This window comes from Limanda limanda, chromosome 1 (genome assembly GCF_963576545.1).
Source record: "Limanda limanda chromosome 1, fLimLim1.1, whole genome shotgun sequence".
NCBI lineage: Eukaryota > Metazoa > Chordata > Actinopteri > Pleuronectiformes > Pleuronectidae > Limanda > Limanda limanda.
The window spans coordinates 25,149,941-25,163,865 of NC_083636.1; the positions used below are offsets into that span (position 1 = coordinate 25,149,941).

At 39.4% G+C, this 13,925-nt stretch overlaps 1 protein-coding gene across 2 annotated transcripts; it reads right to left on the reverse strand.

Moving 5' to 3' along the window:
- Nucleotides 1–1,307: 1,307 nt before the first annotated feature.
- Nucleotides 1,308–10,862, reverse strand: kmt5aa (lysine methyltransferase 5Aa). Of its 2 annotated transcripts, XM_061075799.1 has the most exons (9): nt 10,649–10,862; nt 8,948–9,092; nt 8,486–8,741; nt 7,761–7,848; nt 7,110–7,169; nt 6,240–6,430; nt 2,743–5,418; nt 2,014–2,064; nt 1,308–1,814 (listed from the first exon to the last, which is right to left on the reverse strand). In XM_061075799.1, exons 1-7 carry the CDS (start codon nt 10,655–10,657, stop codon nt 5,208–5,210), a joined length of 960 nt encoding a protein of 319 aa, XP_060931782.1. In that variant the 5' UTR covers nt 10,658–10,862; the 3' UTR covers nt 1,308–1,814; nt 2,014–2,064; nt 2,743–5,207. The 2 variants fall into 2 exon arrangements, with proteins under 2 accessions (XP_060931782.1, XP_060931781.1); XM_061075798.1 differs by having other exon boundaries at nt 1,308–2,064.
- Nucleotides 10,863–13,925: the final 3,063 nt, after the last annotated feature.

The window sequence follows — 13,925 nt, forward strand, 5'->3', positions numbered from 1 at the left end:
TGTTTGTCTGTTTTTCAGTTTGTTAGTTGCCTGAACTCATAATAACATACATGACATATAGGAGATAGTCATATGTTCCGTGACTTGGAGGATATTATCCTTATATCATTTTCACTTCCTTAACAAGATGTTCTATGTGATGCTAATTTGACTTCCTCTCAATGTTTTAAACATCATAGTTTTATTTTGTGATTTGGGCAAATAACAAATTTTGTTGATTTTGAATATAATAATTCAGTATTACAAAAATTCCATTGGTACTGAGTTTTACTTTTCTTTATTGATCCACACGAGGCTACGGCCCTGAACGTTTCACATCCAACACAGTAGCTGTTTTCTCTTTTCCTCTGGTCTCATTTAAAATGAAGGAAGCACCCGCAGTGACGTGTTGTCTTGAAAGGAAAGAATCCAAAAGGTAAAACCAGACCAACAAAGGCTGAGATCACCCGTCAGCTGTTATTTTTTTTACCTTTATTACAAACACCATACTAATACTGGGTAGTTCCTCCCTTTGCTCTCACAGCAGCCTCAGTTCTTTTGTGACAGATTCAACAAGATGTTTGAAACTTTCCTCTGAGATTCAGCTCCATGTTGACATGACTCTATCACATCCTCTTTGATAATAAACTGTGACCATACAGGGATGAACATGGTCAACAACAGTCCTCAGACTGTAACATTCACTATGTGGGTGATGTTAAAACGTTCCTCACACCAGCATCAGCAGCAGTCTGGACTGTTGACATAAGGCAGGTTCTCTCCATGGATTTATGTTGTTGATTCCAGATTGAATCTGTTACATCTGCCGCCTCAGCAGAAATCCACATTCATCAGACCAGGCTACATTATTCAGTGTTCCCCTGTCCAGGGGTTGTGAGTCTGTGTCAGTGCAGCCTCAGGTTTGTGTTCTTGTCTGCAAGGAGAGGAGCCTGATGGGGTGTCTGCTGCTGTAGAACATGCTCAGACGTGTTTCTGATGCTTTTCCGTTCACCACAGCCTCTGTCAGCTCCGACCAGTCCGACCATTCTCCATAAAAGTCAGTGAGAGGATTTGATGTGAACATTAACTGGAGCTCCTGTCCTGTATCTTTGTGGTTTAATCAACTGCTCTGCTGTCCCAGTTAACTATAACAATGAGATTTTAAGAATTGAGCATGTTCTCTGCCACTAACTTTTCTTTTGGGTACCAGAATAACACAACAACAAATGATGCTCGAGTTACACTTTGACCTTTAAATGTTTCTTAATACGATTTTAAACTTGTAATAATTTATTTGAATTCAAGAACAAATCAGATGTCCACTCGCGTTACTTGCATAACACATCTTTATTCATCGATGCCTTAACCCCAGCATTATGATTTATTCAACGCTACAACAGCAAAGATTTATTATGTCCTAAAATGGCCAACAGGTCAGTTCTTTCCCTCAGATATTATTGCATTAGTTCTACATAGAAAAACATGAAATAACCCAGAAGATATTTGTTTAAGAAAGGCTCATATGAAAACATTTCACACTTTCAACACAATGCTACTGTTAGAGGTGACAGGGAACATGTACAGGAAGAAGGAAATGGATTTTTATGCTTTACACACAGTGTATTTCCTAAACCTCTCTTTCTCACATGGGCTCTTCGTTTTAACACTGATGATACTTTTAGTGTTTGAATGATATTGAAACATGGAATCAAAAGAATCCTGGAATTCAATAATATACTGAATATTTGGGAAACTTTAAGAACCGCAGTTGTCCTCTCATGATTAAGGGATGTACGAAAAGAGGATGGATGTCATTTGGTCAAGTCCCACGTTAGCTGCAACAAAAATAATAAATAATGAAAGGAAATAATATTCTCCTCTACTCTCTGGCAAAACTGCAAATAAGTGAGCTTCCCAAACCGTGAAACTATTCCTATTAAGACGGAACCCCAGGATCCCGCGAAACAATTACATTAAACTACCCAAATTTACATCATACTAGAGACACCACAAGTGAATGAATTCATGTGTTACCCTGCTAGAAGAAGTGAGGATGCATATGTCCATGTCTGCCGAGACATTTCACTGGGAGACAGAAAAAATATATAAATGCCAACACAAATTCATTTAAATTCATCGTACTTGTGCTGAACCAATATATTCAAATAATGACTTATGTCCAACAAATGTTGAATGGAGACGGGTGATATTCATATTTATTTCTGACTGAGTAACTCCCATGAAAAGACATCAACCAGCAATGAAAAGATTTACTGTGTGTGTACGGTGTGTGTGTGTGTGTGTGTGTGTGTGTGTGTGTGTGTGTGTGTGTGTGTGTGTGTGTGTGTGTGTGTGTGTGTGTGTGTGTGTGTGTGTGTGTGTGTGTGTGTGTGTGTGTGTGTGTGTGTGTGTGTGTGTGTGTGTGTGTGTGTGTTTGTGTGTGTGTGTGTGTGTGTGGACTGAAGAGTCTTATTCTTTCACTGTCTATCGTAAAACACACACCAGTGAGTCACTGGTGCACTGGCTGACAAGTTCCTTCATCATGAACACACACGTGCTGTGGTTTATTTAGACTCAGTCCCACACACCCTGCCCTGCTGCCACATATACTCACTACAGAACCAAATGTGGACTAATCCGCTACTGGAAATAGTCCCCAACAAATGCACGATTTCATGTTTGTTGAAAAACTAATATGAAATGAACCAACACATTGTTGGTTTGAGTCTTTTCATTTGATTTTCAGAAAATATGGAATCTCACCCGTCTTATCCTTTAAAACAGATTGTTCTACTTTAAACCGTCCCCAGTGACAGACAGAGGATTCTGCTGCTTCCTTTCCAGTGGGTTACGCAGTAAGGATCAACATCACAGCTGCTGAACAGCATGTGGCCATTTTTCTGTGGTAACATAATATACGACAAAAGAAGTGGGATTAGTCAAAGTAAAATACTGATTCTTTTTTATAAGGGGTTAAAACAATTAGTTGATCAACATCAATCATTTTTAGATATGATATATGGTCAATTGCTTAAATGATTTTTCAAGCCAAAGTATAAAAAAAACAAAAGTCAAGTGGTTTTCTGGTTAATTGAAAAGAGAAACAGGATAAACATTTTGAGTAAGTTATTGTGTGTGACAGAACTCGTGGACCTTCTGACTTCAGTAAAACATTTGAAAAACGGATAAAATGTCAAGTAAAACACAAATGACCTGTTGGCAGTTCAGCTAAACTAAATTATAAATAATTACTTTTCACATTGAATATCGGGTTGTGAAGAAGATGACAGCTTTGTGAGTTCGAAACCCCCCCGATGTGTAGAAATTCTATGTTATATAGAGGGAGTGCACCAGTCCATCAGACCCATGTCTGCATGTTGAGTGAACATGAAATTCATGTGTTTTCCCTGCAGATACTTTAGCCTGTTTACTTTTAAATGAAAAATCTGACATTTTGGGAAACATGTTTCTTTGCTTTCTTGCAGAGAGTTAAATTAAAACACTGATAGCACTCTTGCTAAATATGAAGCTACAATTAGCTTAGCTTAGCAGAAAGGCTGGAAGCAGCCTGAGGACTCAGATTTGATGCTTTTATTTGTGGGCCAAGTTTCCCTCGACACAAAAAGTTAAACTATATTCCAATGAATCTGCTGCTTCTGTGCTCATAATAATAACCATTAATTCTACATTTAGATAATAGCTTTATACTAGACACCGTCTGAAAGGTGGTAATTCAACTATTCATTAATTATAAAGGTTGTAGTTTGCAGTGATGTTCAACTGGACTGCAATGTTTTTTAATGTTCATCTATCCTCTTGTTTGTAAATGAGGGGAACACAACTTGGAGTCTCAAGACTGCTTTAAAACTGCAACCTCAATAATTAAAATATAGTGATATTAACACAGAGTTATTACATTTGTAAAGGAAGAAATTATGGATGAGCTGGTGTTAGATTGCATTAGAGATCACTGATGTACCTAATAAAGTAGACACCGAGTATATTTCAAAATGTTTGTTGAGTCATAGCTCAGTGATAAAAGGTGAACTTTCTATAGGTTGCATATATTTTGTTGGTCAGTGGTTCTGTGAACATCAAATACGACTGAAAGCTTCTCTGTTCCTCGTTACCTTCATCTCAACTAATTCAGCCACAGAACATAACAGATTAATGTGACAGGCTAAATGCCTTCCAAGCATCAGAATCATAAAGTGAATTTTAGGATAAAAATATTCAAATTTAACTCAAACATATTTCCCAAATGCTCAAACCTTTTCTTGAAATCGCCCCTGACTTTGCAACCGCAAGCCAATAAATACATTTACACAGAGCAGTAATATAGATAATGTCACCAGGTAAAGAATTCCTTGGAAAAAAATTAAAAAGGAGACCTCACTTCTGAAAACACTGACTACATAATCATATTACCCAGTGTAATTCATTGATAAACTTTCATTTATTTGCCTTTAAAGAAACAAATACAAAAACTGTCTGCACTCCCCTGGATATTTGAACACTTAATTCAAATATGCACCTAAAATATTAAAAGATTATTAGTGCTAAAGAATAGAAAACGGGCATGAAAACCGGAGGAAAGTGTTTGTTGAACACTATTATTTCCAACTTTAAAAGTATAATACTTGAATCAACTGTTTTCTGTACTCAGTAGCCACAATTCCTCCTGAACCATGGGTGTGGTGAACAATTACACTCCCTCTAAACAATGGAAGGTTGTCTGATTTTAATGGCTGAAATTAAAATTCCACAGAATATGTCTTTAAAAAGGCTTTGTCATTTGCATCCCATAATTCTCGCTGATTCAAAGGAGTTCTGGGGCCATAAATAGAAGTATTGCTAAGTATCTAACCACTAATTAAGAAAAAGCTGTATAAAAATGCAGAGCGTCAACTACCACCTGCATGCTGTAGAAGCATTGGTCTATAGGAAATACAAAAATGTACAAAATAAATGTGCTGCAAAACAACTAGAATGCCTCATATACACATATAAATAAAACTACACGTCATCTGACTTGGCAGATGGACCAATCGAAACATGATAAGTACCCGATCAACCCTCCAGCCCCATGAACAGCTACTCAACCCAACCGGCTTCCTTGGTATTGGAACAAAAAGGGTACACATTCTGTTTCTAAGGCAATTTGTACACTAGCAAATGAGAAACACAAGTGTTACTGTATGTTTCCCCTTTTTTTGGAGGCCCCTCCATCAGAACTTGAGCCATGGGTGAGCTGCGATAGAGGCTTTGCTGCGGTCTCCATAGTCATAGAGCAGCTCCTCGCCTTCGTCCACGTCCCGGGAGGCGACGAGAATGAGGTGAGGGACGCCATTGATGTCATGGAGTTTGGTTTGGCAGTTTCCAGTTTTACTGTGATTTATCAACCTACCCATTCGATCAGACTCTTTAGTGGCATCTACACTGTTGAAACAAAACAAACACAACGTTCACCTCAGTGTGTATTACACTGTCATACTTGTAACAGACAGAAATGTGTTAATGGGACTCTTTAGAAAAAAGTGTTATTAATAAATTAGACAAGAAGCTAAAAACGAAAACAGGGGCAGAAACATTTGTTTCACTGGTCATATCCAAGATGCTGGTCACTTTAGGTTAGGTTACTGGTTAAGTCCGGCCACACTGGATGCATATGTGGCACGTGTGCATCACAATATGTCGTGGATTTCATTTCAGCGGTTTATCAGGTTATCACACGCGCATTTCTGTTGACTGAATCCATTTGTTTTAACAGGGTTTTTGCTGATATTGCAGGACTGAAAGATACATGGCTACATACTTTAGAGTTCGGCCATTTAGTTGAGTAGATGGGCTACTTTTACTTGAGAACAGTGGTCATCCAGAGGCTGACACGCCCCCTGTGTGCCACAGCTCAGTGACGCTGCCATCACATGCTGCACACACAGCCAACATGGCCCAGGTGTAAGATTACTTAAAATAAAACAATATTTGAATTTCAGGTTATTTTATAAAGACTTTCAGAGGATCTTTTTTTCCATCTGACAAACATTGGCCACAATATTTAAAAAGGTGTTTTTTGAACAATTATGAACAAATAAAATTCTCCTATTATAAAAACTGGTTTTGTAACTGTCGGACTGACTGATTTTGATATGAACCGTCAACATTGAACACTTACCAGTGGAAGCCAGGTGATCATTTCAGAACAAAAAATTTAACTGTATTTAAATTTGGTAACGGTGGAAATGCTTCAGTCTGCATACCAGTATGTTTTGCAGAGGTACTGGAAGTAGTACATGTAGCAGCCAGTGGCCGGGTTCTGAGCGTATTCGGCCTCCCTCTTCTTGGCATCGGTGATCTGCAGCAGGTCTCCGTGGTACTCTACCACGTACTCGCCTTTCTCGAAACACCGAGTGGCAAACACTCCTCTCCCCTTTCCTTCTATATGTTGCACCTTTAAAGAAGTGGGAGAGGTTTTCCGTAAGGACAGACACACGGCTGCCTTTGCTGTGGCACACCTAGAATCCTGCTAGACTACACAGCTCATCTCTGATTCATTTATCATGAAAAGCAGGGATTTTTGTTATTATAAAAGCCTGGATTAACTGAGCCTTACTATATAAATCGGGATTAAAGCTAATATTATCAGACTGATGTCGTTTTCATGACAGGAACTCTGAAAAATGTCCAGAAAATTGGGTGCTGACATTTTCCAGAGTTTGCCTTTTGCATTGGGACAAAAAGCTACCAACTCAGCTGGATTGTTTATTTTTGCATTGACAACAATGCAACAAACATTTGGACGTATACACAAACTCAATGCTAGGGTGGATTAAAAATATAAATGTATCCGTCCAGTTTCACGTCCAGCATGTGTCCTCTTTTAGCTCACTTCTCTGCTCCTCCTGAAATTGTGTCATACCATTGTAGGTTTAAGCAATCAATGGTACTTGAGCTGTATCATTGCCTGTTAACCTGAGATACATTTAGGCGTCAACATGGCTTGACTTAGGTATCAAGTTATTCTGAAGAGAAACAGTCAGACTCATTTCAACCTGCATCATCAAGCTTAGCGGTAAATGTTTAAGAAACACCAGCTGCTGTTAGCGATGGAAGCAGAAAAGTCAGTGTACCTCCATTCCTTCCTCTATTCCATTTGTGATGAGATCGTCTATGAGCTGCTTCTGTTCACACTGGCAAAATGGACATGGAGATGGCATTACTGAAAAACAGCCACACGCTGAGACACACACACACACAGACACACACACAGAGGGCCGGGCTATCTACTTTTTAAGCTGCACTGGCCTGAACAAATCGTGTTCAGAATGCATGTCAGGGGGGGGTCAGGGGTTCATTTGTCAGGTTTGGACCGAATATTGCTACCAGAGTCACCCTCGGGTTCTGAGGGAGTCTTAGGTAAAGCAACCAGTTGAGGTGAGGTTGGGTGAGACATCAAAAAGCTTAATGATTGTGGCTCCAGATTACGGTAAGGGGGAAAAATACTTTGACATTAACTGGTCTATTTAGGTCAGGAGGCACGTTTTACTTTTTCTATGACAGGAATGTTATTTCCTTCATGGTAAAAAATTATGATCAAATATATGATATAATCTGTCACACACGCAGCTGGTCATTTGCAGCATGAGCACCCAATCACTGGTTAAGGAGTAGAAGAAATGATCTGAACTTATGTACAAGCCAATACACCAATATCTGTTCCAACTATCTATAATAGTTCATGCAAAATGTTGTGGCATAGAACAAAAATGATTGTATCTTACCTTTAAAGCAATTTTACTTTTCCTCGAGCTTCGTCTTATAGGATAGTAGTCAGTTACTTTTCGGTTATGGGAGTTTATCCCAGCTGCACTGTAGTAGAAAAGGGAACATGACAGTGAATGGGTCAAAAGCTTTCACACTATAAAGTTATATGAAATCCTCAGCAGCACTCCAGTCTTTATTTAACAAAAGGGGTCACTTCATCATCTCCATGGCAAAAACACCAAGTATGGATGAGTGAGTTTTGTCAAGAAGTTTCAACAAATCTGTTTCCCCTTCGTTAAAGGAGACACATGATGACTTTTCAGACTTTCTCTTTCCTCTAATGTGTTGAACAGGAGTTTTGTGAATGTGACAGGTCTGTAAAGTTAACAGGCCCAAAGTCTGTGGTAACACACTGCTCCTGAAGCAGCTGGAACACCTCGGCAGCAGTCCAGCTGATACTTCCAGGCTGTTGTGATGTCATGTGACATCATCTATGTTTTCTGAACATTAGAGCATGCACAGCTTTTTGAGTAATAACCCAAAGATAAAATCATGCACCCGAATATGAGCAGACTATATCTCCTCAAATGATGCAAATGTATGTTGAAAGTCACCAAAATCTAATCAGATCCTCTTCTCCATACGGTTGTACCTACATTGGAAATATGATGTTTCTACTGTCCCTCTTTTTTTAAGTGATCATGATTAAATATCATGCCATGCCATACTAGGACCTGCGTACATTCGTCGAGATGGTTTCTTTCCCCCGACCTTGGGGCGGACATCTCTCCTCTTGTGACCGCGGAGTGCACTTCCATTGCCAGTGAGGAGGAGAGTGTGGCATTGGCTGTTGCCGAGAGGCAGGGAGGTTTCGCTGGGGGAACGAAGGCAGGTCTGAGGGCAGTAGAGCTGCGGAGGTGACGGTTGTTCATCTGTCCAGAAGGGTGAACACTGGCTCTTTGCATCCTTTGGTGTAGCGATGGTATGTGTTCTCCGGCCTGGGAGGAATGAGGAAAGAGTGGATTAGAACAAGATGTTTGTCCATCATGTGTTTCTAGTTCTTTTTACTCCCTACTCTTACATAATCTGTTCGACTATAAAAATAAACAATTGACCTGTTTGCTCTGCTGTGGAGAGATTTCCAAATAAAGTCTCTCTCCTTAGCTGGAGACTGGGCTGATAGAGCTGTGGCAAAGACACTTACCCTCTCCCTGCCACTGAGCTTCATTTTGCTGTGAGATTATTGGAGGGCATCTCCCTTCCTGTGTCAGCTTGATCCTCTTTTCATCCTGACCTGGTGATGTGGACTTGGTGTGGCTTAAGACAGTAAGTGAATTGCAAACAATATCCTGTGAATGCATAGAGAGACAAAAAAAACACTTACACTCCACATGTACAGACATTTGTACAACTTGGATATGCACTCAGCACTTGTTAGGGGATTTGTTTGTTCACTTTCTTGCTGAGAGTTAGAAGATTGAAAATTCCCAACATTCACAGGTTTGCTGTCACCATTTCTGACCAATACTCACTGGTTTTTGGTTATTTAAAAAAAAGAAATAAACTTTATTTCAGACCGACTATTGCACAAGCCTCCACTTTTCTATCACCACGAAGAACTCAAGGCTGTTCCAAGAAATGCAACTTTTTAGAAACCACCTACTGGCTCTAGACTCCAAGAGATATTGTCTCCTTATCGTCGTCACTCAAAAAATAGGCTTCATATTGATGGAGTCTTTATACACTTCTGTGTGTATCAATGTTATTTTTCCAGTATTACTAAAGACATCGATACGTACAGTATATCCGCAATATTACAATATTCAGTGTGATTTGAGGGCGAAATCTAAAGCGATTCTTTGTGAGTCAGATGCATTGACATCCAATGGTAATATCGCACATATAGCAGTTAATGTATTGAAATAAATCAGATTACAAAATTAAAAAAGCCAATTAACCACAATACGACTTTCTGATTTGGTTATTTATTCGTGGGTTATTGATGAAAAATAAAGCTTGACCAATAAGTTAAATTGAAAAAAATTAACATTCTTAAGTAATGTGCAAGTACTTGGAGTATTATCCACCAGGGGTATGGGAGGGGACCATCCACACCCACTCTCCCATTAGTCCCTTTAAAGGTTCGGTTTGTAGACTTTAGTGACACCTAGTGGTGACGTTGCATGTTGCAGCTGAATACCCCGCCCCTCACCCTCCCCTCCCAAACATGACAGAGAAACTGTCAAAACTAAAAGGTGTTTAGTTTGACAATCTGGACTCCTGTGAAAAAACATGGCGGCCTCTGTATTGAGGACCCGCCCCTGATGTAAAAACAAAGTATTTAAACATAAAGGGCCCAATCTAGGATAAAGAAAACAACAATTCATACGATTTAGATCGAACACACTCGTGAAAACATCACTCGGGTTATTTTTAATATCCAGTTTCTGCCAGTAGATCCCTTTCACCTAAACGCTACACACTGGACCTTTAAATCCCAGTCAGGGCACCGACAGACAGGCCTGTGGGCTCTGCCTCTGCTGGCCGAATCCAACCACACGTAAACACATGCCTGTAAACGTCAGCCCGTCCGACAGAGAGCGACCAGGGTGTGGGTCCGAGCCATCTGCCTGGAGAACATACTGTTTCCACCATGTCCTCCGGCGGCACATGGAACAGTCACCACAGGCTAATGTTAGCAAGGCACTGCCCAACAATAAGGCTGGTCAGTAACTACACCAACTCACAGTCTAACCTGTGACTGTAGAAACATAGGTTTCTGTACCGGAGCCCATCAGGTGAACACGCTAGTCTCGCTCCAATTGAAGAGCTCGCTCACCGGCTCTGGTTCGAGCTCCTTCACCGATGTCTGTCACGTCGGTGATGCCCAGACGAGCAAACTTACCCCGTTCATGACTTGTTTTCGTGGCTCCTCACTCGGCTCCAGCGCCTCCCCTTCGAGGGAAAACAATAAATGAAAAGCTCCGCCGGATGGGAGATGAACCTCGCCCCGCTCCTGCTGCAGTGCCCCCGCGACCCGGTGGTCTCCGTCCGCGACGACTGAGTGCCCGTGGATGGTGTTTGAAGCGGCTCAGCCGATGCAGCCTCCGTAGCTCCGCTCCGCCATTTTTCTACATGGAAATGAAGGGGAAGAGGCGGGGCAATGTCGCCCTCTGAAGGCCGACATAGGAAGTGCATATATTGCATCTACCACCACCCCCCATTTTGATGATTTTACATGTATTATAATATTCGGATATGAATTACACAGACCACAAGGCCAGAATTTATATAAGATAAATGCTTGAATGAAATATATAGGAAACAATACAACAGTAAGACACAATATAAAAAATTTTCCTGTAAAAATTGGAGGGATAAATAAATGTACTTTGTTGATCCCAAACTGTGAAAATCCTGTTTGACAGGATATATGTATTAGGAACACAACACACTGAACAAAATCTAAAAAATACAGGGTCACAAAATTCACAATTATTCGACTATAAAGAATAAAAAATACAACAACGAGAAAGGAATAATAAATAAAAATCAATATATAGCGAGTGCAACGTGGTAACATGAAGGTACATGGATGCAGAGATTTGGAAAAGAAGTTATTAAGTGTTTTTCTGTCAAACACAGGTGAAGTGCAGAAGAAAGTTCTTTATCTTTTTTGAGATACATTTTTTATCAATGTATTGACTTTATATGTTTTGTATTTTTTGTTATATTTGTACGTCTTTCTTGAGATTTTGATTGATGCATGCAACACGTCTTTGAAAAATATACTAAGTAATTGACAAAGGGTTCAAGCAATATAATTCAATTAAAATCTCTACAAATTCACTAATCTTATGGATGGGGGGGGGGGGGGGACTTTTTAAGCTAACAATCTTTTTTAGACATTTATAAACCTAATTGTTACACCTGTCCTAACATTAATTAAATATTATCTCCGATTCTAGACTCCAAGCTACATGAGTGAGTCAAAGTAATTCAGGAGTCAACTTTGTTACAGATAATATTATAATCTAGTCAGTATACACATTTGTGTATACACACTTATTTTGGCTTCTGCAGCCAACTTGGAGGACAGAGGAAATTAGAAGAAATTAAACAATTTGAACTCTGAACTATTCCCACTGTCCAGTGGAAATTATTCTACAGTTAATGGTTACATTACATTAGATTAGATTTGAAAACAAAAAATTCAACATGAACCCACTTAATCATATCTGTGCAAGTAATTCAAAGCTATTAAACTAGGTTGTGTAGTGCAGAAGGTACACTTTGCATAAGGCAACAATTTCTTCAGGGTTTGAGAAAACCTACATGACTAATGCACTATTTGCTAGAAGGTATGTAGTTGACCTGGAAGCTAAGGGGATATTAAACACCATCCCACTGCACACCAGCATGGTGGTATCGGTTTGTTTTTGCAGTATAGTAGCTAATAGTAGCTTGTGAATGTAAAATGTCATATGAATGCAGCAAACGGACCACTCAAGATAACTACAACCTTTTATAATTTCAAATGTATTTATGAAACCATGTAACTCACAGTCCTTTCACAACTTCACAGAATGTAGTCTGCTTTGCTCTAAATAATACAAATGAAGACAAGGTCTGAGCAGGGAAAGATATGGTGACTGAAGAGAATATGAACTGAATTTTGAATGAATTAGTGCAGGAATCTGGATGCTTTTTCAAGAACTGGTTTTAATGTAAAGAAACAATAATTCTGTAGAGATGTCTGTAACAGCTGTTGTATTGAACCTCCAGTTTACAGTTTGCAGAATGTATTACAATATGTATTGTGTATTGGTGTGATACAATACTAGAATGTATATACAACTAGAGCAGTGGTTCCCAATTTAGGTGTCAGGACCCCCCAAGTGGTCGCATATGTGCCACTGAGAGGGAAAGTCGCAAGATGATCTCCAGACACCTAATAAAATATATAGCAATTAGTAATAAGATTATTTTATATTTATATATAAGATGGAGAATGCATCGTCACAAAGCTGAAAGTAGGCTGTTTTCATGAGCACTGTCTTGTTTCTCTTCCGATTGTATAAATCTTTGATCTTTGCAACATTGCCATCAAAGACATCAAAGCAATCTATGACGACTGATACTCTCACATTAAAGCAATCTGACAACAAGGAATGATTTGCTTAATTAATCCTTTGATGTTTTCTGTTATATAAAGCTGGGTGGAATTAAATAGTAAGTAAAAAACAAGTTATCTTCTTTCAGCTTAACATATTCAGAGTAATCACCTGAACAATTAAACTCAACAGTGAAAGAGATGTTCAGCATGTACGATGACAACATGCGCCAGGTAATATTACACAAGAGAAAACAACTGAGGGTGAATGAGTGCTGTGTAGAAGTGGAGACAGTGAAAGAAAATGTAAAACTGACAGAAGAGTTGTGTGAGTAGTAAAATAGCACTCTGTTACTCCTCACAAAAACTGATAATCACATGTATTTAGTTATTAATCGATGATGTCGGATCATGACTTTGGATCATTCCGCTAACTTTAACACTGAAGTCCTGACTTTGTGCGTCAAGTAATGTTACATGTGTGTCATAAACTCTAGAGTGAATCAAACAAACAAAAAGGTATTATGGTCCAAGCCATCAAGTGCAGACCACAAAGTGGAAATGTAATGTTTAACTAAAATTTCTAGGACTGCAAAGCAGCACTGGGCGGGCCTGAGCCATTTTGAAGCGTTTTCCATGCGTTTTGCCTGAAAAAAATAAATAATGACTGAGGAAATATTGACAGATAGAGGCTTGCAATTCAGGCCTGGACTCTGATCATGAGACAGAATTTTGGTGGTGATAGGACAATGCACAGTGGAGTTATGACAACATCGCTTCCTTTGGCGAAGGATGAACATTCGCCGTACCTCAATGTTTACATGGTTTGAGGAAATGTTCCAATTCTGAGAGGGAGAAAGACGTAACCTTTGCAAGACATAAAGATTCCTTTGATCTTTGACCACGGACACTGCAGGAGTGAAATTGTTTGTTTACTGCTCAGCATCAAAGGATTCATGGTCCATGTAAGACCGCGTTACAGAACATCGTGTTTTAACGGCGTGTAATGAAACTTTGACGCCACGCCACGGTCACACCGTGTGACGAAAAATCAATCTTTGAATAAATT

Excerpts from the sequence above, each read along its gene's own strand:
- kmt5aa (XM_061075799.1), bottom strand. Across the intron at positions 7,849-8,485 it reads AAGAAACCATCTCGACGAAT|TGCAGCTGGGATAAACTCCC; the intron begins GTACGCAGGTCC and ends TTTCTACTACAG. Across the intron at positions 6,431-7,109 it reads GAATAGAGGAAGGAATGGAG|GTGCAACATATAGAAGGAAA; the intron begins GTACACTGACTT and ends ACTTCTTTAAAG.